The sequence below is a fragment of the Petromyzon marinus genome, chromosome 43 (assembly GCF_048934315.1).
Source record: "Petromyzon marinus isolate PM22_M1 ecotype Great Lakes invasive population chromosome 43, UKy_Petmar_22M1.pri1.0, whole genome shotgun sequence".
Lineage (NCBI taxonomy): Eukaryota > Metazoa > Chordata > Hyperoartia > Petromyzontiformes > Petromyzontidae > Petromyzon > Petromyzon marinus.
In genome coordinates, this window is record NC_133709.1 from 10,072,205 (window position 1) to 10,097,338 (window position 25,134).

A 25,134-nucleotide genomic window follows, 5' to 3' on the forward strand; every position below is an offset into this window, starting at 1 on the left:
CTCCAATCCATGTTCCACAAAACACGATCCACGCCGTGTTGTGATTACCAACTCTACACAACACAAAGTGCTCCACTCCACGTTCCACCAAACACGATCCACGCCGTGTTGTGTGTACCAACTCTACACAACACAAACGAGCTCCACTCCACGTTCCACCAAACACGATCCATGCCGTGTTGTGGGTACCAACTCTACACAACACAAACGTGCTCCACTCCACGTTCCACCAAACACGATCCACGCCGTGTTGTGGGTTTCAACTCGACACAACACAAACGTGCTCCACTCCACGTTCCACCAAACACGATCCACGCCGTGTTGTGGGAACCAACTCTAGACAACACAAACGTGCTCCACTCCACGTTCCACCAAACACGATCCACGCCGTGTTGTGTGTACCAACTCTACACAACACAAACGTGCTCCACTCCACGTTCCACCAAACACGATCCATGCCGTGTTGTGGGAACCAACTCTACACAACACAAACGTGCTCCACTCCACGTTCCACCAAACACGATCCACGCCGTGTTGTGTGTACCAACTCTACACAACACAAACGTGCTCCACTCCACGTTCCACCAAACACTATCCACGCCGTGTTGTGGGAACCAACTCTACACAACACAAACGTGCTCCACTCCACGTTCCACCAAACACGATCCACGCCGTGTTGTGTGTACCAACTCTACACAACACAAACGTGCTCCACTCCACGTTCCACCAAACACGATCCACGCCGTGTTGTGTGTACCAACTCTACACAACACAAACGTGCTCCACCCCACGTTCCACCAAACACGATCCACGCCGTGTTGTGTGTACCAACTCGACACAACAAAAACGTGCTCCACTCCACGTTCCACCAAACACGATCCACGCCGTGTTGTGGGTACCAACTCTACACAACACAAACGTGCTCCACTCCACGTTCCACCAAACACGATCCACGCCGTGTTGTGTGTACCAACTCTACACAACACAAACGTGCTCCACCCCACGTTCCACCAAACACGATCCACGCCGTGTTGTGTGTACCAACTCGACACAACAAAAACGTGCTCCACTCCACGTTCCACCAAACACGATCCACGCCGTGTTGTGGGTTGTAGTAGCTACTACATGTGTAGTAGCTAATATATATGTGTAGTAGCTACTACACATGTAGCTACATATGTAGTAGCTACGGGCCCCGCACTTAAAAGGGCCCCGCGCTAAACGCTTTCAAGCTATCAATTCCGGTTCAGTGATTCTGCACTTGCTCTATTACTATAGTACTATACCGCCTTCAACTTATATGAACGGCTGGGTGTTTAAGGTAGCGATTTTTCGTATTATCTGGCTGTGTAGAAAATTAAAGAATACAATTACTTTACTATGCAAGTAAAAAAAATTGTGTTTTAATATTTGTTTTTGTTTAAAATTCAGGGCCCCTTTATAACATCATGCTACAGGCCCCCGCACTCGCTTAGTCCGGCACTGGACAGGTGTGTTTGTAAATTTGACCCGATCATTGGTTCTTCACCCTTCCTGCAGCCTTCCATCCCTTCGGTTCTCAATGGTAAAAAAAAATACAATGTTAATAAAATACATAGGGGTTTGATGAAACAAAGTAAATTTCGATTTAAAGCTTTCGTGACTGCAAGGATTCATCTTCTTTGGTTCTTTCGGTAAAGTCACGTAGAATGAGAATAAAATAATAAATTGATAAAATAAAATAACAATAATATTCTCACGACGTTTCGGCCACAACACAAGCGGCCTTCATCAGGTGAAGGGACGAGACTGTCAGCGCTGTCCTCCAGACAGTCTCGTCCCTTCACCTGATGAAGGCCGCTTGTGTTGTGGCCGAAACGTCGTGATAATATTATTGTGTTATTTTATTTTATCAATTTATTATTTTATTCTCATTCTACGTGACTTTACCGAAAGAACCAAAGAAGATGAAACAAAGTAAGTTGTTACTTAGCGTGCCCCGTGCTTAATTTGTGTTTTCGATGCTTTTCCTTCATATATATATTTTAAATAAATCTGCCCATGTCTCGCTCATCCCCCAGAAAGGGCATTTCGCATCCCCAGCGTGCAGCGTGCAACACCTGCGGTGCGAGCGATCCCCTGGGGTGCGTGCGACCCCATGGGTGCGTGCAACCCCAGGTTGAGAAGAAAGCACCGCTGGTCCACGCGAGATCGACGAACGTCCCGAGTCCTTCGAAAGCTCTCGGAGTCGTTCGAAAGCTCGCGGTGCCGTGCGGCGACCAACGTGGACGCCTTTGATCCGAGGGCTTTGTTGTCTTAGTTTGTTGTTGGTGGTGCCGCCGCCGCCGCCGCCGCTGCGCGCGCTCCAGTTGCCTGGTCAGCTGGCTCAGAGAAACGCAATTGACGAACTTGACTAGAATTCGTCTTGTCGGACCTGACGGACGATCATGCTACCTATCCGCTATACAATCTTCAGTAGCCCAGAGCCGTGACGCAGAGCCGCGTTTCTAAATTCTACAGCGGATAGGCCGGTGCCATGGGGAGTCGGGGAGGTGGGGGGGGGCTCTCTGTGGTGGGGCCGCTGAGCAGCGCTACGAACCCGGCGGACCCGAGTTCGATTCCCGCTCAAGGCCAACACCGTTGACGATTATCTGACTCCACCCTGGGCCTGCCACTAGGTCGACTCAGGCCTCAAATGAGTCGCCGGCGCGGTGTGGTAAAAAAAAAACATCGAACACCGTGGATACAAAGGCGGTCGGGCGTGGTGCCGGCCACCCACCCCAACGTTGTTCCGTTCCGGGACTTCATACGGTTGCTACTCGCTAACAGCACTTGCCCCCGACGGTCTGGTAAGGCTACACGGGGGAGCTTTGTCTTTGGGGCCGGTGGACCGATCCCATCTCGACGGCTTTGCCCCGCTGTGATTTATAAACCGGTGGAGCGGTGAGGATCGGTGAGCGGTCCGTGGGGAACGCTGCCCACACTGACCCTTGTTCAATGCGCGTTAAACCACCACCATTCATGGTTGATATTTAACTCGACTCTCTTATTTAACCAGGCAAAGCCCACTGAGCTATTGGCGTTGTTCCAGATCTCACCGGTCTATCACATGACATCAGCCGGCTCATCGTCGATAGTGGCTGATATCATCATCACCACCACCACCACCAACACACATACAGACACGTACATACCAACATACAAAGTTCACCCACGAGTGCTTCGTGTTGCTGTACGACCTCACATTGCGTTGACAACCAGCGCTGTGCTGTGCTGTGACCGCGGGTCGTGTAGCCAATAAGAATGGGGATAAAATAATAAATAAAAAAATTCTCACGACGTTTCGGAGGCAACACAAGCTTCCGTCTTCAGGTGGGACAGTCACAGCAAGATCGCTGATCCTGCGAATCGGGACTTTTAAAAAACAAGGTAATCGGATTACTATTGTATAATTATTTTTGCTTCGTATCAACGTCGACTGCTCTGACTATCACTGCTCAACTTGCTGACCCGCCCATACTGGACATCTGTGTGTAACAAAAAAAAAAAAAGCTTCATAGCTCATCGGATTTCTCTACCAGTCTACTTAAAGTTTCTGATTCGGTAAACATGCCAACGTGGCGGTAAACGTTGAGCCAACGCTTGCATTTGCACCTGGTACCCTCATTTACCCAGGCTGCTAACTCAGATGTTGTCTGTTCTTGCAATAGATTCATCATTAACAACAACAAAATCCCCGCAAATGAAAGTAATCCCAATACAGCAATTAACTGGCAGATGCTAAGAAACTGTACTGTTGATTACACACTGAAAAAGTGGGACTGATAATACTGGAATACGGGAGGCCATTTTTTTGCAATCTGATTACAGTAAATGGAGTGAAAAATAATACTGAATTTGTAATGTGACCCTGACCGCCCCCGAATCATCGCAGTCCCACTGAAGAAATCCATCGTTTTATATGTGGTCAATGTGGCCGCCTCGAGTGGCTGCAGGTGCCACGTGCCAACCCACGAGCCTTCGACGCGCACGGGCAGGAACGATGCTGCGGACTCACTGAGAGCCCGCCTCTCGGATCGATACTCATCGGTTCATCGGTTTTTATCGTCGGCCATGGTCAATCCACTGCTGGACGAAAGCCCCCCACTACCCCCCCCCCCCCCACATCGCCACCACCTCTCAACAATACCGCAGCGATGATTGTCCGCCGTAGTCATCCCCCCACCCCCACCACCCTCCCTACCTCGGCTGCCACTCCGTCGCTAGGCGGTTGTTTTAAATAACACGGTTGCAGACCGTGGATTTTTTAAGTTAAAAAAAATGTTTAAATATACTATACGTTGTCTGTCTCTTAATAATAATAAAAAATCTATCCACCCGGGGCGATTGTTGACCACCAGCTTTCTGGCGGTGGATCACGGTGGATTCCCGTTGAGATCCACCCGCGTGGACGCTCGCAGTTCCTTGGTGGCTTGTCCACCGTTGGTGGAGCCTGAACAGTCGCGCGGCGTAAGGTGATGTTCGCGAACAAACGCGCCACAACACATCCACCTCCCGTGCAGGCTTCATAGACTGTTGGGGGCCAGCGCTGTTAGCGAGCAGCACCACCTGTGAAGGCCGGGCACGGCACACGAGCGGGCGGGGTGTGGCCAGCACCACGCCCCCGGGGTCGCCTTCGTCTCCCTCGTTAGCGACGTTCACGCAACGCACCAGGCACTCACTCATTCGAGGCAGAGTCGATCCTAGAGGGGGCACCAGGACCGGTTCAGATAATCGTCACCGTGGTGTTGGTGGCCGTGAGGGGGGGAATTTGAACCCGGGTCGCCGGGGGTTCGTAGCGCAGCGCGCTCACCGCTCCGCCACCGCTCACCACACAGGCACTCGTACGCACCGTGGCACGAAGACACAAGCGTCAACGCACGCGCGCGCGCACGAAGTTCCGCGGCTCACGGTTACAAAATACGAGAAAGGAATGTAAGAAAATGTGCAAAAACATGGACTCCGTAAGAAAAACACAAAAGCCGCACGCGTACACACGCAGAAGAGTCTGGGTGGGGAGAGCGAGCGGAGAGGGAGAGGCAGGGAAGAGACAGAGCCAGGGATGGAGCGAGAGAGGAATGGGAGTTGCGGCGATGTCTCGAGTCCACGTGAAATGTCCGCGCGACTTTGTTAAGCATAAAAAAAATTTAGTTTTTTTTTTGTCCAGCTTTTTCTAACAGACATATACGCAGCAGTTGAAGCTAGTCCGGCTGATCGATTACACCTTCACCATGAACTCAGGCATTCCAAAAGGTTTTCCGTGAAGCCGCGACTCCGATACCGGTCACGACATCACGGGGGGAGGGGGGGGAGGAGGGGAGGAGGGGGTCGCCACGGCAACGCTACGCACTGTGACGTCACACCCCCCCCCCCCCCTCCACATCGAGTAACCGACCTGTCGTCGTGTTCGGTTTTTCTTTAAGTGTCGTGAGTTTCCCACCACACCCCCCCCCCCCAAGTTAATTCCGATTCATAAAGATGTTTTGGGTTAGAGCATGTAAGTATAATTGCGTCAGTGTTTTTTTTTTTGGGTAAAAGCCACGTATGTGGAAATATCCTAAAATTATATTAAAAATAAACCAATCACGACGTTTCGACCGCAATACAAGCGATCCTCATCAGGTGTAATAAAACACAAAATCGACATCAACGCAACATCTTTTTCTCGGGTTTGTTGAATTCTCGTCTCTCATCCGCTTGGTGTGTTTACCTCCGTGCAGTTTGACGCTCTCTGTGTGTTGCGTTGATGTCGATTTTTTTTTTTAACACCTGATGAGGATCGCTTGTATTGCGCTTGTATTTTATTTTTTCTTCTTTGGTTCTTTCGGTAAAGTCACGTAGAATGAGAGTGTTGTGGCCGAAACGTCGTGAGAATTTTTATTGTGTTATTTTATTTTATCAATTTATTATTTTATTCTCATTCTACGTGACTTTACCGAAAGAACCAAAGAAGATGAATCCTTGCAGTCACGAAAGCTTTAAATCGAACATTTGATTTATTTTTAATACAACTTTAGGATATTTCCACATACGTGACTTTACCCCAAAAAAAAAACCACTGAGTAATTTACGCAGTCACGAAAGCTTTAATTCTTTATAAAATTGCGCCGTTAACCCGCCACCAGCCCCAACGTAGCCGGTCAGTTGGTTACTACTACTTGAGCCCACCGAGTTAAATCCACAACGTTCACAATCTGAGCACCGCGTGGCCTCGCCCGTAATTACGGGCCAGCATCATCGGAGGCGATTTTTGCCAGAATTGTGAAGAGATCGACCCCCGCTTGCCGATCTGAAATAGAGCGGGGTGACGGTCACCACCGGGTCAGCAGCTCTCCCCGCTGTGCCTGTTACACCTGACGACGGCCGCTTGCGTTGCGATCGAAACGTCGTGAACTATTAATTTTCTACCTACCACGTGACTTTACCGAAAGAACCAAAGAGTATGGATTCCTGCAGTGACGAAAGCTTCAAATCAAGATTGTGTATAGTAGTGTAGTGTATAGTAGTGTAGTGTATAGTGTATAGTAGTGTAGTGTATAGTAGTGTATAGTAGTATAGTGTAGTGTATAGCAGTGTAGTGTATAGTGTAGTGTATAGTAGTGTAGTGTATAGTAGTGTAGTGTATAGTGTAGAGTAGCACCCCTCTTAACGAGCACCCCTGTAAACGACTAATCGTTTAGCGACAGGCCTCCATAGAGCCCAATGTGTAGTGTATAGTAGTGTAGTGTATAGTGTAGTGTATAGTAGTGTAGTGTATAGTTGTGTAGTGAATGGTAGTGTATAGTAGTGTAGTGTATAGTGTAGTGTATAGCAGTGTAGTGTATAGTTGCATAGTGAATGGTAGTGTATAGTAGTGTATAGTAGTGTAGTGTATAGTGTAGTGTATAGTTGTGTAGTGTATAGTTGCGTAGTGAATGGTAGTGTAGTGTATAGTAGTGTAGTGTATAGTTGTGTAGTGTATAGTAGTGTAGTGTATAGTGTAGTGTATAGTTGTGTAGTGAATGGTAGTTTATAGTATAGTGGTGTATAGTGTAGTGTATAGTGTAGTGTATAGTTGTGTAGTGAATGGTAGTTTATAGTAGTGTAGTGTATAGTGTAGTGTATAGTAGTGTAGTGTATAGCAGTGTAGTGTATAGTTGTGTAGTCTATAGTAGTGTAGTGTATCGTATAGTGTACAGTTGTGTAGTGAATGGTAGTTTATAGTAGTGTAGTGTATAGTAGTGTATAGTGTAGTGTATAGAAGTGTAGTGTATAGTAGTGTAGTGTATAGTGTAGTGTATAGTAGTGTTTAGTAGTGTATTGTATAGAAGTGTAGTGTAGAGTAGTGTATAGAAGTGTAGTGTATAGTAGTGTATAGTGTAGTGTAAAGTAGTGTAGTGTATAGTGTAGTGTAAAGTAGTGTAGTGTATAGTAGTGTAGTGTATAGTAGTGTAGTGTATTGTAGTGTAGTGTATAGTGTAGTGTATAGTAGTGTATAGTGTAGTGTAAAGTAGTGTAGTGTATAGTGTAGTGTATAGTAGTGTATAGTGTAGTGTAAAGTAGTGTAGTGTATAGTGTAGTGTATAGTAGTGTAGTGTATAGTGTAGTGTATAGTAGTGTATAGTGTAGTGTATAGAAGTGTAGTGTATAGTAGTGTATAGTGTAGTGTATAGTAGTGTAGTGCCTCCATAGAGCCCAATGTGTTCGCTTACCAACCATTCTCCTGTTAACGACAAGCTATTTTAGCTACAGTAGATAATTAATGCATTAATTAACTGTTTCTTTTAATATTATTACGTGTTTATAATGTTGCTGGTATCTTTCTGTATTAATAGCCAGTATTTAAATTTTATAGTACGTTTTTCGGGTCAAAAGATGGTAACTTTCGATGCTGTCGGAACGAATGAAGCCTTTAACGTTTCCTATACTCGCTCAACGACCAAATCACTTAACGACCGGCTTCGTGGAACCAATCACCGTCGTTGAGAGGGGATTCAGCTGCATTTGACAATTTCTGATTGTGCTCTCGCCCGTTGTGCTATGAACCGGGGGGGGGACCCATTCGGAACTCTCGCAGAGTGGAGTTGCGTCACGCCATCACCCCACGTGTTAGGGAACGACCCCGCTGAAGTGGACATCGTAGAGATACTTCTGAGACCCCTTCAAAAGTGCCTGCTTTTATCCGCACGCACACGCGTGCACGATGGGGCGGCGCTCGTTCCGCCACGGAGGGAAATGCTCGTTGCGCGGCACTTGAACCGATCGATACTTTTTTCAATTCTCGGATTTATAATTTCGCCAAAGGAAGTTCAAACCTTTCGTTAAATGGAATTGCGAGCGAGTGTCTATTTATTTATTTATTTTTTTCGGCGGCCGTTGGGTGACCAGGCTTAGAACGTCGACGTCAGGTACGACTCGAGCTCTCGGCTCCGTCGCTGCGGCTGGACCCCCAGATTGGAACCCAGGAGTTCGGCGGCGCCGGCTCGGCAACGTATGACCCTCCCTCCCCACCCTCCCCACCCTCCCCCCCCCCCCCCCCCGGAGCCCACCCAAGAACCGTGTGACGGGAAACATTATAACGGGAAGCGTCCGGCTTTCGCGCCACGCTGGCCATAGGCTTTGGCGCACGGCAGCTGCTACGGGCCGAACGCTCCGCGTTGCGACGCTTCGCGGACGTGCGCCCGACGCAGCTCTGGGTGCCCCCCGCGTTAAGAGCGCGCCGCTCTTTAAATGCGGAGCCGCCACAGGCGGCCGGCGTTGTCACGCGCGGAGGTCCGTTGTTGCGCAAAGTTCCAACGGCTCGCTGGCCGGCTGGCCGGCTGGCCGGCTGGCCGGCTGGCCGGCTGGCCGGCTGGCCGGCTGGCCGGCTGGCCGGCTGGCCGGCTGGCCGGCTGGCCGGCGCAAAGATCGCGACGGGACAGCCCTTTTTGTTGTTGGATGGATATTAATAAATAATGAATGCTTCAGTAGGATTCTTCATCATTATTATTATTATTATTTTGTAAAGATCAATCGCCATCAGTGCCGCCGGGGGTCCCCTCTTTCATGTGAGGCCCAGTGCCCAATGGCTCTTTGCTTACCGCCACCGGCCCCCACCCCCCCAACCTGTCTGGGCAGCCCTGATCAGGATAGCGGAGCAGCAGCAGCTGACGACGATGACGGGCGGAACTCGTCGCTGATTTAACCGCACCACCACCACCGTCTCCTCCTCCCCCCCCCCCCATCGTCGCCACTGCCGCTCGCGTCCGTTCTGACCTCGCTTCTCGCTCGCTCAACGTCCGCCCCCGACAATGCAACGGCGTTCGGCGAATTGGGCGACGGGGGTGGAGGGGGTAGTTTTGAAGGTAATTATCATTTGAGAAAATCGTGTTGGGGAAGTCTTGTGGCCCGTGCATTGCATCTGATCTCAGAAACGAGTCTGCTGTCGTTAGGTCGTTGAATCTAGAACAAATAGGTGGTTAATGCGTGGGGTGGTTCCTAACACTAAACCCCTGACTCGAACCCTAATCCTTCACCTGAACCGCTAAGCTCTAATTCATTAGTAACCCAAACGCTACAGCCTAACCCCTACCCCGTCAGCCTTAACTAAAAACCCTAACGCTAACCCTCCAGAGTAACAACACCTACCTAGCGCTAAGCTCTATCCTGAACACTCCACAAACACCAACCGAGGGGCTTCCCCCTCCGTGTTCCATGAGCTGGGAGCTACCGAAGCGAAATAGTGAAAAGGGCAGCGAATGGGCGGAAACGCAACAACCTCGGGACAAAAAAAAATCTCCCCTACGATCGTAACAAAAAATAAATAAAAACTGTGGAGCATCAGTATCAGAGACTCGCTCCTCGTCTCCCACGCACCTCCCTCCCCGCTCCCTCCGTTTCCCGTGGCAGCGTCTCCCTCACAGCCGCCGGGCGCTACGCAGCAGCATCGCCGCCGCCCTTCCGGCCTCTCGGCCCCCTTCACGACGCCTCTCCTCTCACCTCGCCGTAACTCAGCGGCCGCTCCAGCGAACTCGCGCCGGTCATCGGCGCCGCCGCCCCCCCGGCCCCTCCGGCCCCTCCGGCCCCTCCGGCCGCGAGCGCCGCGTGGCCCTCGAAGCTGGGGCTCGGCGTGATGAGCGAGCGCGAGCCGAAGGGGCTCGGCGACAGCGACTCGACGCCCGGCGACAGCGACTCGTAGCCCGGCGAGCTGGGGTCGAGCGCCGACGCGCTCTCCAGCGACGACTCGGAGATGGCGCGCGCCGTGGGCCGCCCCGCCAGCAGGGCGCCGGCGCCGCGCGGGAACAGCCGGTACCACGCCGGGGCGCGGCACTCGGCAGCAGCGACGGTGGAGACGGGGGGGGCGCCGGCGGCACCGGCGGCACCGGCGGCGGTGGCGGGGGCTGCGGCGTCCGTGCTCCCAGAGTCGCCGGCGTTGCCGGCGTCGGCACCGCCGCCGCTGCTGTTGTTGTTGTTGTTGGCGCCGCCGCCGCTGCCGCTCTCCTCTTCGTCTTCGTCGCCGGTCGAGGAGGCAGGGTGCAGGCCCAGCTCGTCCAGAGCGATCTGAGCCAGCCCCATGAAGGACTTGCTGTCACGCCGGCTGTAGTCGCCCCACAGCACCACCTGGGAGGGAGGGAGGGAGCCACTGGGGCAGTTGGAGGCAGCAGCCGCCCCCCCCTACCCCCCTACCCCCCTACGGCAACAACGGAGCGACGCTCACAACAATGAGCGGAGCGCCGGGCGGATAAAACGGTCGTCTCGGTCGGTCGAATCACAGCACCTGGGTCTGCACCGTGACCTCCTGCCAGTAATGAGCCCTTTCCACACATCACGTGGCCTCAAAGCCCACCTAGCCTGGCGCAGGCGCCGTGGCGGGGACGCCATCTGCACTTGGTGGCGAACTGCGGATTTTCTTGTTGCTGCTGCTGTTGTGAGCTCGCCCTGGCCGGTCTGGCGAGCGTGGCGAGTGCGCAAGCCGGGGACTGTGGTGAGCGTGGCGAGTGCGGTGAGCGTGGCGAGTGTGTTGAGCGTGGCGAGTGCGGTGAGCGTGGCGAGTGTGTTGAGCGTGGCGAGTGCGGTGAGCGTGGCGAGTGTGTTGAGCGTGGCGAGTGCGGTGAGCGTGGCGAGTGTGTTGAGCGTGGCGAGTGTGTTGAGCGTGGCGAGTGCGGTGAGCGTGGCGAGTGTGTTGAGCGTGGCGAGTGTGTTGAGCGTGGTGAGTGTGTTGAGCGTGGCGAGTGCGGTGAGCGTGGCGAGTGCGGTGAGCGTGGCGAGTGCGGTGAGCGTGGCGAGTGTGTTGAGCGTGGCGAGTCCGGTGAGCGTGGCGAGTGTGTTGAGCGTGGCGAGTGCGGTGAGCGTGGCGAGTGTGTTGAGCGTGGCGAGTGTGTTGAGCGTGGCGAGTGTGTTGAGCGTGGCGAGTGCGGTGAGCGTGGCGAGTGTGTTGAGCGTGGCGAGTGTGTTGAGCGTGGTGAGTGCGGTGAGCGTGGCGAGTGTGTTGAGCGTGGCGAGTGCGGTGAGCGTGGCGAGTGCGGTGAGCGTGGCGAGTGCGGTGAGCGTGGCGAGTGCGGTGAGCGTGGCGAGTGCGTTGAGCGTGGCGAGTGCGGTGAGCGTGGCGAGTGCGGTGAGCGTGGCGAGTGTGTTGAGCGTGGTGAGTGCGGTGAGCGTGGCGAGTGTGTTGAGCGTGGCGAGTGTGTTGAGCGTGGCGAGTGTGTTGAGCGTGGCGAGTGTGTTGAGCGTGGCGAGTGTGTTGAGCGTGGCGAGTGCGGTGAGCGTGGCGAGTGTGTTGAGCGTGGCGAGTGTGTTGAGCGTGGTGAGTGCGGTGAGCGTGGCGAGTGTGTTGAGCGTGGCGAGTGCGGTGAGCGTGGCGAGTGCGGTGAGCGTGGCGAGTGCGGTGAGCGTGGCGAGTGCGGTGAGCGTGGCGAGTGCGTTGAGCGTGGCGAGTGCGGTGAGCGTGGCGAGTGCGGTGAGCGTGGCGAGTGTGGTGAGCGTGGCGAGTGTGTTGAGCGTGGCGAGTGTGTTGAGCGTGGCGAGTGCGGTGAGCGTGGCGAGTGCGGTGAGCGTGACGAGTGCGGTGAGCGTGGCGAGTGTGTTGAGCGTGGCGAGTGCGGTGAGCGTGGCGAGTGCGGTGAGCGTGGCGAGTGTGTTGAGCGTGGCGAGTGTGTTGAGCGTGGCGAGTGCGGTGAGCGTGGCGAGTGTGTTGAGCGTGGCGAGTGTGTTGAGCGTGGCGAGTGTGTTGAGCGTGGCGAGTGCGGTGAGCGTGGCGAGTGTGTTGAGCGTGACGAGTGTGTTGAGCGTGGCGAGTGTGTTGAGCGTGGCGAGTGCGGTGAGCGTGGCGAGTGTGTTGAGCGTGGCGAGTGCGGTGAGCGTGGCGAGTGTGTTGAGCGTGGCGAGTGCGGTGAGCGTGGCGAGTGCGGTGAGCGTGGCGAGTGCGGTGAGCGTGGCGAGTGTGTTGAGCGTGGCGAGTGCGGTGAGCGTGGCGAGTGTGTTGAGCGTGGCGAGTGCGGTGAGCGTGGCGAGTGTGTTGAGCGTGGCGAGTGCGGTGAGCGTGGTGAGTGTGTTGAGCGTGGCGAGTGTGTTGAGCGTGGCGAGTGTGTTGAGCGTGGCGAGTGTGTTGAGCGTGGCGAGTGTGTTGAGCGTGGCGAGTGTGTTGAGCGTGGCGAGTGTGTTGAGCGTGGCGAGTGTGTTGAGCACGGCTGCTGGTGGTGAGCGCGACCTCACCTGGAGGATCTTCCCGCGCGGGGTCTCGTCGAAGGTCAGCTTGTGGTGGAAGTCTGGCTCGAGCGAGCGCTGCGCGGCACGCACCTTGCGCTTGTCCACGCACGCCCCCCCGCACAGCAGGTACACCTTCACCGTGAGCACTGCCGCACAAAATACAGGCAAAGATCACCCGCGTAGCCTCCACGCACCGACCGGGGCCAGTGATGACACAGGCACAGACACAGATCCCCCGTATAGCCTCCACGTACCGGTGGGGGGGGGGGGGTGTGTGAGCGAGCAGCGTCGATGAAGGCCGCCATGGCACAAAAGGGGGTGGGTGGGCAACACTACGCCCAGCTGACTTTATCGCCAATGAGTACCTGGTGTGATGTTCACACTGATATTGGCCGTGAGTGGGAACCGAACTCGGGTTGCTGGGTTCATAGTGCAGCGCTGTAAGCGCTGAACAAGCAAACACACACACACAGTCTCCGTTTCATCGCTTCATCTGTTGTGACGTGGTTGTGGCGTGGTTGTAGTGTGGTGTGGGTTTGGTTGTGGTTTGGTTGTGGCGTGCTGTGGTTGTGGTGTGGTTGTGCTGTTGTGTGGGTTGGTTGTGGGGTGGTTGTGCTCTGCTGTGGATTTGGCGTGTTTGTGGTGTGGTTGTGGCGTGGTGTGCCATAACGTGGTTGTGCTTTGGTTGTGAGTGGTTGTGGAGTGGTGTGGCATGGCATGGTTGTGGTCTGGTTGTGGGGTGGTTTTTGGCGTGGCATGACATGCTTGTCGGGTGATTGTGGCATTGATTGTGGCATGGTCGTGGCGTGGTTGTGGTGTGGTTAAGACGTGGTCGTGGTTGTGACGTGGTTGTGACGTGGTTGCGGCGTGGTTGTGACGTGGTCGTGGTTGTGACATGGTTGTGACGTGGTCGTGGTTGTGGCATGATTGTGGCGTGGTTGTGGCTCTCACGTGGCAGTGTCTTGGCTCCGGGTTTCGGAACGAGGTTCCGGGCTCGCAGCAGATCCACAGTGAGGCCCTCGTCCTTCAGAGAGACCCCCAGCTCCACGTCCCCTGTGCACGCCACCACCACATACACACGCTCTGGTCATCACCACACACGGCACACACCAATACACAGCACATACCACCACACTCTGATCATCAAAAACAGCACAAACCAATACACACCACATTCACGTACCACCACGTACACACACACACCCCATTCATTGCACATGGTGGTAGCGTTGCATTGGTCGTGATATTATTGTCGTAGTTGTTGGTGTTGGGCTAATTTTGGTGGTAGTGGTGGTAGTGGTGGTGGTGTTGGTGGTGGTGGTGTTGTTGGCGGTGATAGTGTTGGTATTATCAAAACAACCCCCTACCTCCGCGCGGTGCCAGACGGGCAACTCTGTCGTGGACAGTGCTGTGGGGGGAGGGGCCAATTCCGATTGGCCTCTCCCCCCATGGCGTCTATGACCGCCACAGTGGCTAAACGGGGGCTCTGGATGGGTGCGAGGGGCTGGTAACCCCTACACCTTCCAAAAATTACCACGAAACCACGAATAAAAAAATTAACTAATAAGCTTGTGCCGGAGGCCCCGGGGGAACAGGCGTCTATGACGTCTCCTAGCCAAACCCCAATTTTCGGAGCTAGGTTATTGAATCTCTACCCTCGGGGCTCCTCCAGAAACAACGAAAAGCCACTTCGTGTGGTCACGTGGAATGTTCGAATGCTCACTGCGGAGGAGAGGCTGCCACTCCTCTGTTGGGAGCTGGACCGGTACCGCCTGGATCTCTGTGGCATTCAGGAGGTCCGGTGGACCGGTTCTGGCTCTTGCCACCATGAGGGATGGACAGTCCTCTACTTGGGGCAACAGACTGCCAAACAACAGGGTGTGGCTCTTCTTTTGAACAAAATAATGAAGGGGGCGTGGGAGCGTGGCGGTGAAGTGTGGGAAGCTGTAAGCCCCAGGCTACTTTGGGCTCGCCTTTCCATCAACCGGAGGTGAGGAGTGGTGGTCGTGGTTACTTATGCCCCCACCGAAGACGAACATCCGTGGAAGGATGCAGGCAAAGCCGATGAGTCAGATGCCTTCTATGACCTCCTGTCACAGGTGCTGGCTAAAGTGGCCTCTCGGGATAGAGTCATCTTTTTGGGTGACTTCAATGCCTGAGTTGGTCATGATGCTGGCACCTGGTCGGGAGTGATTGGAGGGCATGGGCCAGATTAGCTCAATAACAACCGTTGGAGGCTGCGAGATTTTTGTGCAGCCCATGGGTTTGTAATTACCAACACGCTGTTCCGGCATCGGCGCATCCACACGACATCATGGATGCATGCCGGGTCCAAGAAAGAACATCTGCTGGACTACATAGTGACGGACCCGCGGATGCGAGCCCATGTCCTTGACACCAGACCTACCGTGAAGCTGATCTGCCATCTGACCATCGACTAGTCAACTATAAGATGCGCCTGCCATTCTTCCATTCCGGTGGTGGGTGTACACCCAGGACCCCATTTCAACCTAAAGTGGACTGGTCTCAGTTAGCTGATGAAAGTTGCAAGCGAGAATTTCATCATCGCTTGCGGCTGGGGTTGGCATCGTCCCACACTCCTCTTGATTTCGAGGGTAAATGGGCGAGGTCTAGGACTGTGACTCATGCAGCTGCAATGGCTGCTTTGGGTACGCGGTCCAGACTTCCCCAGAGACCCTGGCTGACAGAGGAGGTGTTCAGGATGGTTGAGAAAAAGCGTCAGGCCCGCTGTCATCGGCTACAGAATCCCACGCCAGAGAATGAGGAGGCTTACCGCAGCCTTCGCTCGGAGGTTCGGAGAGCCGTGAGGCGCTGCAAGGATGGGTGTAGGTCGCGGGTTGCTGAGGAGATGGAGTCTGCCTCAGTGGCCCGTGATCACAAATCTCTATTTAACTCCATCAAAAAAGTAACCAGCAGCGCCACACCTATTACCATCATTAGGGGAAAAAACGGTGATCCAATCTCCGACCCCCAGGAACAGGTTTGCAGATTTGCTGAGCATTTCTGTGAGGTCCTGGGGGAGGGGAAATCCCTCAGCCAGGAAAACATCGTGGCACAAAGTGAGGATGACCCTGCTGAGGCTGCGGTGCCTCAAATATTGGAAGAAGTAACCCCCTGTGAGTGGCTGGCTGAGGTGCCATCTGTTGAGGAAGTACTGAAGGCGATCCGGAGTCTGAGACCAGGAAAGGCACCGGGCAGAGATGATCTCCCAAGCGAAATGCTGAGGGAGGGTGGCGTTTGTGCACAGACTGCCCTATATGACATCATAACAACAGTCTGGACCACTGGACGGGTTCCGCAGGATTGTAAGGATGCCCTGGTGTTCCCCCTCTTTAAGAAGGGGGACCGCACAGACTGTAACAACTACGGGGGCATCTCACTCCTCAGTGTACCGGGAAAGGTCCTGGCAAGGATTATTCAACATCGCCTTGCCAGGCACGCTGAGGAGAGGCTTGCGGAGCCCCAATGCGGTTTCAGGAAAGGGTGGTCCTGCACAGATGCATATTTTCTGTCTGTCTGCTACAGCAGAGGTGTAGGGAATTCCAACAAGACCTACATCTCTGCTTTATTTATCTGGTCAAGGCCTATGATACCATCAGTAGGCCTGGGCTCTGGGGTGTTATTCGTACTTTTGGAGTCCCTGACCCTCTGCTCACGATCATTAAGGACCTTCATGATGGTGAGCGGGCCCGGGTAAAACTACGTGGCCAGGAGTCAGAGCCATTCCCTGTACACCTTGGGGTGCGACAGGGATGTCCTCTGGCTCCCAAATTATTTAACATCTATTTTGACCACGTAGTTCGTGAAGCCTTCAATAGCTGTACCGGGATAATCTCCATTTGGTACAGATATAATGGGAGGCTGATCGATGCCTGGGTGCGGTCAAGGGATGGCTCCCTATTGCTCAACCATGTTATGTATGCCGATGATTTGGTAATAGCTGCTCATTCAGAGGAGGAGTTGGAGAGGCTGCTGCTGAGACTGGAGCGTGCCACTAAGAGATGGGGCCTTACCATCAGCCCCACCAAAACTAAGCACCTGCCTGGGTATTTTGTACCATCGGACACTCCACCCCATAACTCCCAATCGGTGATGGGGCAGTTGTGGAGAGAGTGGAGAGTTTCCCATACCTGGGCAGTGTGCTTATGACCGGCTCCAGTTTAACAGCAGAGGTCTCACTCCGAATCAGTCGAGCGGAAATATCTTTTCATCGGTTGCGTAACACTGTGTGGAAGCTACCTGGTCTGTCACTCCGCACTAAGCTTCAGGTTTTCTCGGCCACGGTCATTCCCTCCCGTCTCTATGCTAGCGAAACGTGGACCCCCCTAATGGTACATCTTCGCCGGTTAGAAACATTTCGGCTAGCCTGCCTACGATTTATCCTGGGGTTAACCATGCTGGATTGTGTGAGCTCACAAATCCTTGAAAGATCTGGGCACGGTCCCATCGGTGAGCTCCTCCGGCAGGCAAGGCTGCTTTGGCTGGGTCATGTAGCCCGCATGCCCAGCCACCGCATGCCGAAACAGCTTTTGTTCGGCCGGATAGAGGGGGCTAAATGGGCACAGGCTAGAGAAGAGATGGAGTGATGTGGTACAGGAGGATGTGGAGCTGAGTGGACTTGCCGATGACTGGTACCAGCGGTGTCAAGATCGGCCTCTGTGGAGGAGGCTCGTGAAGGACGCTACTGGACAGTTGGAGGCAGTCGCCCTCCAACAACAACGGAGGGCGGAGGAGCGACGCTCACAACTACGAGCGGAGCGCCGGGTGGCTAAAGCACAGCAGGTTGGCACAGTAGGGGGCACATATGGTGCATCAGCCAGTCATCTCAGTCATCTAAGTCAGTCGACCCGTGGCACTTGGGTCTGCCCCGTGACCTCATGCCAGCAGGCGTTCGACACTTCAAGTGGCCTAAAGGTGCACATGGCCTGGCTCAAGCGTCGTGGTGACGTCACCACCACTTAGTGGCGAATGGCGGTTGTTGTTGTTGGTGGTGGTGTTGGTGGTGATAGTGGTGTTGGTGGTGGTGTTATTGTTGGTGGTGATGGTGGTTATGGCATTGGCAGTGGTGCTATTGGTGGTATTGATAGTGGTGTTGGTGGTATTGGTATTAGTATTGGTGGTGGTGTTGTTGGTGGTGTTGGTATTAGTATTGGTGGTGGTGTTGTTGTTGGTATTAGTAGTATTGTTGGTGGTGGTGTTGTTGTTGTTGTTGGTGGTATTAGTGGTGTTGTTGTTGGTGGTGTTGTTGTTGATGGTGGTGGTTGCCGTGCCGAGGGAGAGGGTGGCAAGGCTCTGTCTCCCTGCCACCTGGCCCGGCCCCAGTCCGTCCAGGAAGCCGCTCAGCTCAGCGTGGGAGTGCAGCCTCACCTGCGGGTACAGCGCCCTGCCACGGCCACAACACGCACAACAATTACTATTGGGGGTTACAGCGCCCTACCACAACCACAACACGCACAACAATTACTATTGGGGGTTACAGCGCCCTACCACGACCACAACACGCACAACAATTACTATTGGGGGTTACAGCGCCCTGCCACAACCACAACAATCACAACAATTACTATTGGGGGTTACAGCGCCCTACCACGACCACAACACGCACAACAATTACTATTGGGGGTTACAGCCCCCTAACACCAACACAACACGCACAACAATTACTATTGGGGGTTACAGCGCCCAAACACCAACACAACACGCACAACAATTACTATTGGGGGGTACAGCGCCCTACCACGACCACAACACGCACAACAATTACTATTGGGGGTTACAGCGCCTTAACACCAACACAACACGCACAACAATTACTATTGGGGGTTACAGCGCCCCAACACAACAAGCACAACAATTACTATTGGGGGGTTACAGCGCCCTACCACGACCACAACACGCTCAACAATTACTATTGGGGGTTACAGCGCCCTGCCACAACCACAACAATAACAACAATTCTATTGGGGGTTACAGCGCCCTACCACGACCACAACACGCACAACAATTACTATTGGGGGTTACAGCGCCCTACCACGACCACAACACGCACAACAATTACTATTGGGGGTTACAGCGCCCTACCACGACCACAACACGCACAACAATTACTATTGGGGGTTACAGCGCCCTACCACAACCACAACAATCACAACAATTACTATTGGGGGGTACAGCGCCCTGCCACCAACACAACACGCACAACAATTACTATTGGGGGTTACAGCGCCCTACCACGACCACAACAATCACAACAATTACTATTGGGGGTTACAGCGCCCTGCCACCAACGCAACAATCACAACAATTACTATTGGGGGTTACAGCGCCCTAACACCAACACAACAATCACAACAATCACTATTGGGGGTTACAGCGCCCTGCCACCAATGCAACAAGCACAACAATTACTATTGGGGGTTACAGCGCCCTAACACCAACACAACAATCACAACAATTACTATTGGGAGTTACAGCGCCCTGCCACCAATGCAACAAGCACAACAATTACTATTGGGAGTTACAGCGCCCTGCCACCAATGCAACAAGCACAACAATTACTATTGGGGGTTACAGCGCCCTACCACGACCACAACACGCTCAACAATTACTATTGGGGTTACAGCGTCCTACCACGGCCACAACAATCACAACAATTACTATTGGGGGTTACAGTGCCCTGCCACAACCACAACAATCACAACAATTACTATTGGGGGTTACAGCGCCCTAACACCAACACAACAATCACAACAATTACTATTGGGGGTTACAGCGCCCTACCACAACAATCACAACAATTACTATTGGGGGTTACAGCGCCCTACCACGACCACAACACGCACAACAATTACTATTGGGGTTACAGCGTCCTACCATGGCCACAACAATCACAACAATTACTATTGGGGGTTACAGTGCCCTGCCACAACCACAACAATCACAACAATTACTATTGGGGGTTACAGCGCCCTAACACCAACACAACAATCACAACAATTACTATTGGGGGTTACAGCGCCCTACCACAACCACAACAATCACAACAATTACTATTGGGGGTTACAGCGCCCTACCACGACCACAACACGCACAACAATTACTATGGGGGGTTACAGCGCCCTAACACCAACACAACAATCACAACAATTACTATTGGGGGTTACAGCGCCCTACCACGACCACAACACGCACAACAATTACTATGGGGGGTTACAGCGCCCTGCCACCAACACAACACGCACAACAATTACTATTTGGGGTTACAGCGCCCTGCGTCAACTAGCTACGGCCTAGCCACTAACCCTCCCCTTACCTTTAACCACTCAACCCGACCCTGTTCTGTGCTCCCTACTAAACTTACCCTAACCCTATGGCCATCTTACAACTGCTCCTGCTGCCCCCCACTGCCCCATGCTGCCCCGACCTTCCTCTGCTGACCCCGTGCTTCGGCTGCTGCCCTGTACTGCCGCCGTGCTGCCCTGTACTGCCCCCATGCTGCCCTGTACTGCCCCCATGCTGCCCTGTACTGCCCCCGTGCTGCCCTGTACTGCCCCCGTGCTGTCCTGTACTGCCCCCATGCTGCCCTGTACTGCCCCATGCTGTCCTGTACTGCCCCCGTGCTGCCCTGTACTGCCCCATGCTGTCCTGTACTGCCCCATGCTGTCCTGTACTGCCCCATGCTGTCCTGTACTGCCCCCGTGCTGTCCTGTACTGCCCCCATGCTGCCCTGTACTGCCCCATGCTGTCCTGTACTGCCCCCATGCTGCCCTGTACTGCCCCCGTGCTGCCCTGTACCGCCCCCATGCTGCCCTGTACTGCCCCCGTGCTGCCCTGTACTGCCCCCATGCTGCCCTGTACTGCCCCCATGCTGCCCTGTACTGCCCCCGTGCTGCCCTGTACTGCCCCCATGCTGCCCTGTACTGCCCCCATGCTGCCCTGTACTGCCCCCATGCTGCCCTGTACTGCCCCCGTGCTTCCTCTGCTTTCCCCGTACCTCCGCTGTTGCTCTGTGTACTGCCCCCATGCTGCCCCCGTTCTTCCTCTGCTGCTCTGTGCTCACCCCCCCCCCCCGTGCTGTACCCCACGTGCTGTGCCCCACGTGCTGTACCCCGCCCCGTGCTGCCCCCCACGTGCTGTACCCCACGTGCTGCCCCCCCCCCCCCCCCGTGCTGTGCCCCACGTACAGAGTGGACTCGCAGGGCAGGCTGTGGGCTCGGCTGGAGACGGAGGCGCGGGGGTGCGGGGTGGGGGTGGGCCGGGGGGAGAGGCCGGCAGGGGGGGGTGCCCCCCCCCGGGGGGAGCGTGTGGGGGGCTCCGCGGCCAGACCCGTCTCCGTGCTGCGCCGCACTGTGCTGTGCCGACGCACACCTGGGGGGGGGGGGCATGGGGGGGGCATGGGGGGGCATGGGGGGGCATGGGGGGGCATGGGGGAGGGCATGGGGGGGCATGGGGGGGCATGGGGGGGAGGGAATGGGGGGCATTGGGAGGCATTGGGGGGCCATTGGGGGGGGGGCATTGGGGGGAGGGCATGGGGGGAGGGCATGGGCGGGGCATTGGGGGGAGGGCATTGGGGGGGCATTTGGGTGAGGGCATGGGTGGGGCATTGGGGGGAGGGCATGGGGGGGGCATTGGGGGAAGGGCATGGGGGGTGGGGACAGACAAAAAGTATCAATAAAAAAAGTTGCAGGTAAGGCCCCACTGAGCGACGTAGCTCTTCTTCAGAAGCGACCTGGCCATCACACGTGATAGCTCAATGAAGTCGCTTATCGTCACGTGGAAATGTATAGCAGCAACCGACTACTCTGTCTTGTTGTATCCTCATCACAGGAGACGAGTGTGAAAAATATTGTAGACATAGAACATTAAAAAAACTATTTAAACTAAAAAACTATTTTAATTTTACTAGGTAAGGCCCACTGAGCTATATAGCTCTTCTTCAGAAGCCACCTGGCCATCAGAAATGATAGCCCGACGAAGTTGCTCGTCATCAGTGTGTGGAAATGTATAGCAGCCCAAATACTCTAAAGGCGTGACGTTGATTCTAAATGTGGAGGGAAAAACACCGGATGACCCGGAGAAGAATCCACGCGACCACGGGGAGAGAGAGAACGAGCCACCGCAGATCCCAAATATACAGCAGCAGCAGCAGGCGTCAGTGTCCACAGTTCCATAGTTCATGTATTTTGGTATAGCCCTGTGAGCCATTCGGCTCTAGAATCGGGTGCAACCGCAACAAACAAAAACATGAACAAGAAAACATCTTAAAGTGACTTTATGTGACTGTGCAAACAGAAAATCCAGGAAAAAAATAACGTTAAAAATATTCCTGAAATAGCACCGTACACCAACGCTGTGTGCAAAAAATCCCAGTGGCGGGATCTAACCCATGATCCTCATGCGTACCAGGCGAGGCAGTGAACATCTCCTAGCCACCGTGGCGCTCCTTACTTTTGGGTAAGGGTGCCGCCATCTCCTTACCTTTGGGTCCCACGGTGGCTAGGAGATGTTAACTCCCTCGCCTGGTATGCAGCAGGAGGTTGTGGGTTCGATCCAGACCCTGACGCCTGCTGCTGTATATTTAGAGTTTGCAGTGTCTCTCTCTCTCTCTCTCTGTGTCTCCCTGTGGTCACGTGAATTGTTCATCGGGTCCTCTGGGCTTTCCCCTCCACATTTAGAATCAACATCACGCCTTTTCATTGGAGTATTTGGCTCCCGCTATAAATTCCCACGTTGAGCTATGATTTGTGGCGGCCAGGTCGCGTCCGAAAATAAAAAGAGCTACGTAGCTCAGTGGGCCTTACCTGGGTACAATAAATAATTGTTGAGTTTTAAAGATTCCCCCTCTTTGTGGCCAGCTGTGCGCAGCTGTGGGGCGGTGGGGGGATGGGGGGCGATGGTGCACGTGGCCGCCTGCAATACAGCGCAGCGGATGCAGCGGCTCCGAAGGGTTGGTGGATCAAGGCGCGCCCACCGATGTTCTGAGGCTCCCTCCCCACGGCTCGCCCGGGGGGGCGTCGCGAGGAGGTGGCCGTGGCAGCCGTGGTCGGCCACGGTTTAGTTGGCAGCGTTTCGTCATTGCAAGCCCCCCACCCACCCCCCCACCCCCCCCACTCCCCCCGCTGGCCACTGGCGGCCCCTTGGTGGCCTTTAGTGCGACCCCATGACGTCAGTGCCGGTTTATCCTGGCAGCACAAGTAGCTACATATGTAGTAGTAGTAGCTACTACTAGTACATATGTAGTAGTAGTAGCTACTACTAGTACATATGTAGTAGTAGTAACTACTACTACATATGTAGTAGTAACTACTACATATGTAGTAGTAGCTACATCTGTAGTAGGTATGTAGTAGCTACTACTACATATGTAGCTACTATTACATGTAGTAGTAGCTACATATGTAGTAGTAGCCACTAATAGCTACTACGTATGTAGTAGTAGTAGCTACATATGTAGTAGCTACTACTACTCCATATATGTAGTAGTAGCCACTAATAGCTACTACGTATGTAGTAGTAGTAGCTACATATGTAGTAGCTACTACTACTCCATACGTAGTAGCTATTAGTAGCTACTACTACATATGTAGCTACTACTACATAGTAGCTACATATGTAGCAGCTACTACTACTACATATGTAGTAGTAGTAGCTACTACATATGTAGCTACTACTACTACATACGTAGTAGCTACTACTCCATATGTAGTAGCTACTACTCCATATGTAGTAGCTACTACTACATATGTAGCTACTACTACATATGTAGTAGTAGCTACTACTACATATGTAGTAGTAGCTACTACCCGTAGCTTCTGCATATGTAGTAGCTACGGGCCCCGCACTTTCAAGGGCCCCGCGCTAAACGCTTTCAAGCTATCAATTCCGGTTCAGTGATTCTGCACTTGCTCTATTACTATAGTACTATACCGCCTTCAATTTTTGTGAATGACTGGGTGTTTAAGGTTAGCGATTCGTCGTATTATCTGGCTGCATAGCAAATGAAAAAAATACAATTACTTTACTGTACAAGTAAAAAATGTGTGTTTTAATGTTAACGTTTTTTTTATAACATCCTAATGGTTTCAAATGTGTGGCAGGCCCTCAAAACTGATTACGTCTTATCGGCGAAAGTGTCCCACCCCTCCCCGCCCCCTGAAAATTAGTGAAGAAAACTGGGTTAGGGCAATAATACTGTGATAACAATGAGCTCAACTCGTAACGCTGCGCTCGTAGAGATAGGAGAGGACGACTCAGAGAGAGAGTGAGGGGGGACGACTCGGAGAGAGACGACTCAGAGAGAGAGAGGACGACTCAGAGGAGGGATGACTCAGAGAGAGAGGGGACGACTCAGAGAGAGTGAGGGGGGACGACTCGGAGAGAGAGGGGACGACTCAGAGAGGGGACGACTCAGAGAGGGAACGACTCAGAGAGAGAGAGGACGACTCAGAGAGAGTGAGGGGGGACGACTCAGAGAGAGAGGGAACGACTCAGAGAGAGAGAGGACGACTCAGAGAAAGAGAGGACGACTCAGAGAGAGAGAGAGGACGACTCAGAGAGAGAGGAGACGACTCAGAGAGAGGACGACTCAGAGAGAGAGAGGACGACTCAGAGAGAGAGAGGACGACTCAGAGAGAGAGGACGACTCAGAGAGAGAGGACGACTCAGAGAGAGAGAGGACGACTCAGAGAGAGAGAGGACGACTCAGAGAGAGAGGGGACGACTCAGAGAGGGAACGACTCAGAGAGTGATGGGGGATGACGACTCAGAGGCGCCAGGAAAAGGAACCACAGACGAGTGAGGAGACAGTGACAGCAGCCACGCGGTGATGAGGAGCCGGCCGCTACCAACAATTGCCCAAGCTCTGCGCTCCACTGTTTATATGAATGTGCTATTGGGGAGGACATGCAAACTCAAAATATGCAGGCGTCAGGGTCAGGATCGATCCCACGATCTCCTGTATACCAGGAAAGGTAGTTAACGTCTCGGCACCGTGGTGCCAATAATGAATGTTTAAGTGTGTCAGGAGAAACCCTACGCACGCGAGGGAGAAACGCTCTATCTCCGTGCAGACGGAACAGATGGGAGTCCTCTACTGGCAGAGCCAGAGGTATGGCTCCTCCTCGACGCCCACCCACGGGAAGGGAAGTTTCGCAACATGTCTGTGTGATCCACCAACCCCTTTGCTGTTGCCTCCACAGTGGTGGACTAGAGGCCACGTGCATGGCCGCCACCTAGCCCGACTACGCACGCACGCGCGCGTGTCCAACAAAACAAAGTACAATGATCCCCCCCCGTATAGCCTTCAACAGAGTGTTGGGGCAAGTGCTGTTACCGAGCAGCACCTATGAAGGCCGGCACTCTGGTGCACGAGGGGGGTGGGTGGCCAACACCACGCCCGGCCGCCTTTGTATCTCGAGTACTAATGTTAACACA

At 53.8% G+C, this 25,134-nt stretch overlaps 1 protein-coding gene across 1 annotated transcript in view; it reads right to left on the bottom strand.

Moving 5' to 3' along the window:
• Window positions 1-9,954: 9,954 nt before the first annotated feature.
• LOC116951553 (regulating synaptic membrane exocytosis protein 2-like) overlaps window positions 9,955-25,134 on the bottom strand; it is a 29,884-nt gene continuing 14,704 nt past the window's right edge. Inside the window, exons 4-8 of the mRNA XM_032970268.2 lie at window positions 20,886-21,069; window positions 17,973-18,085; window positions 13,633-13,734; window positions 12,688-12,827; window positions 9,955-10,596 (exon numbers count right to left, since the gene is read on the bottom strand). Of these exons, the coding sequence (XP_032826159.2) occupies window positions 9,955-10,596; window positions 12,688-12,827; window positions 13,633-13,734; window positions 17,973-18,085; window positions 20,886-21,069 (1,181 nt within the window). The remainder of the gene's footprint in view (window positions 10,597-12,687; window positions 12,828-13,632; window positions 13,735-17,972; window positions 18,086-20,885; window positions 21,070-25,134) is intronic.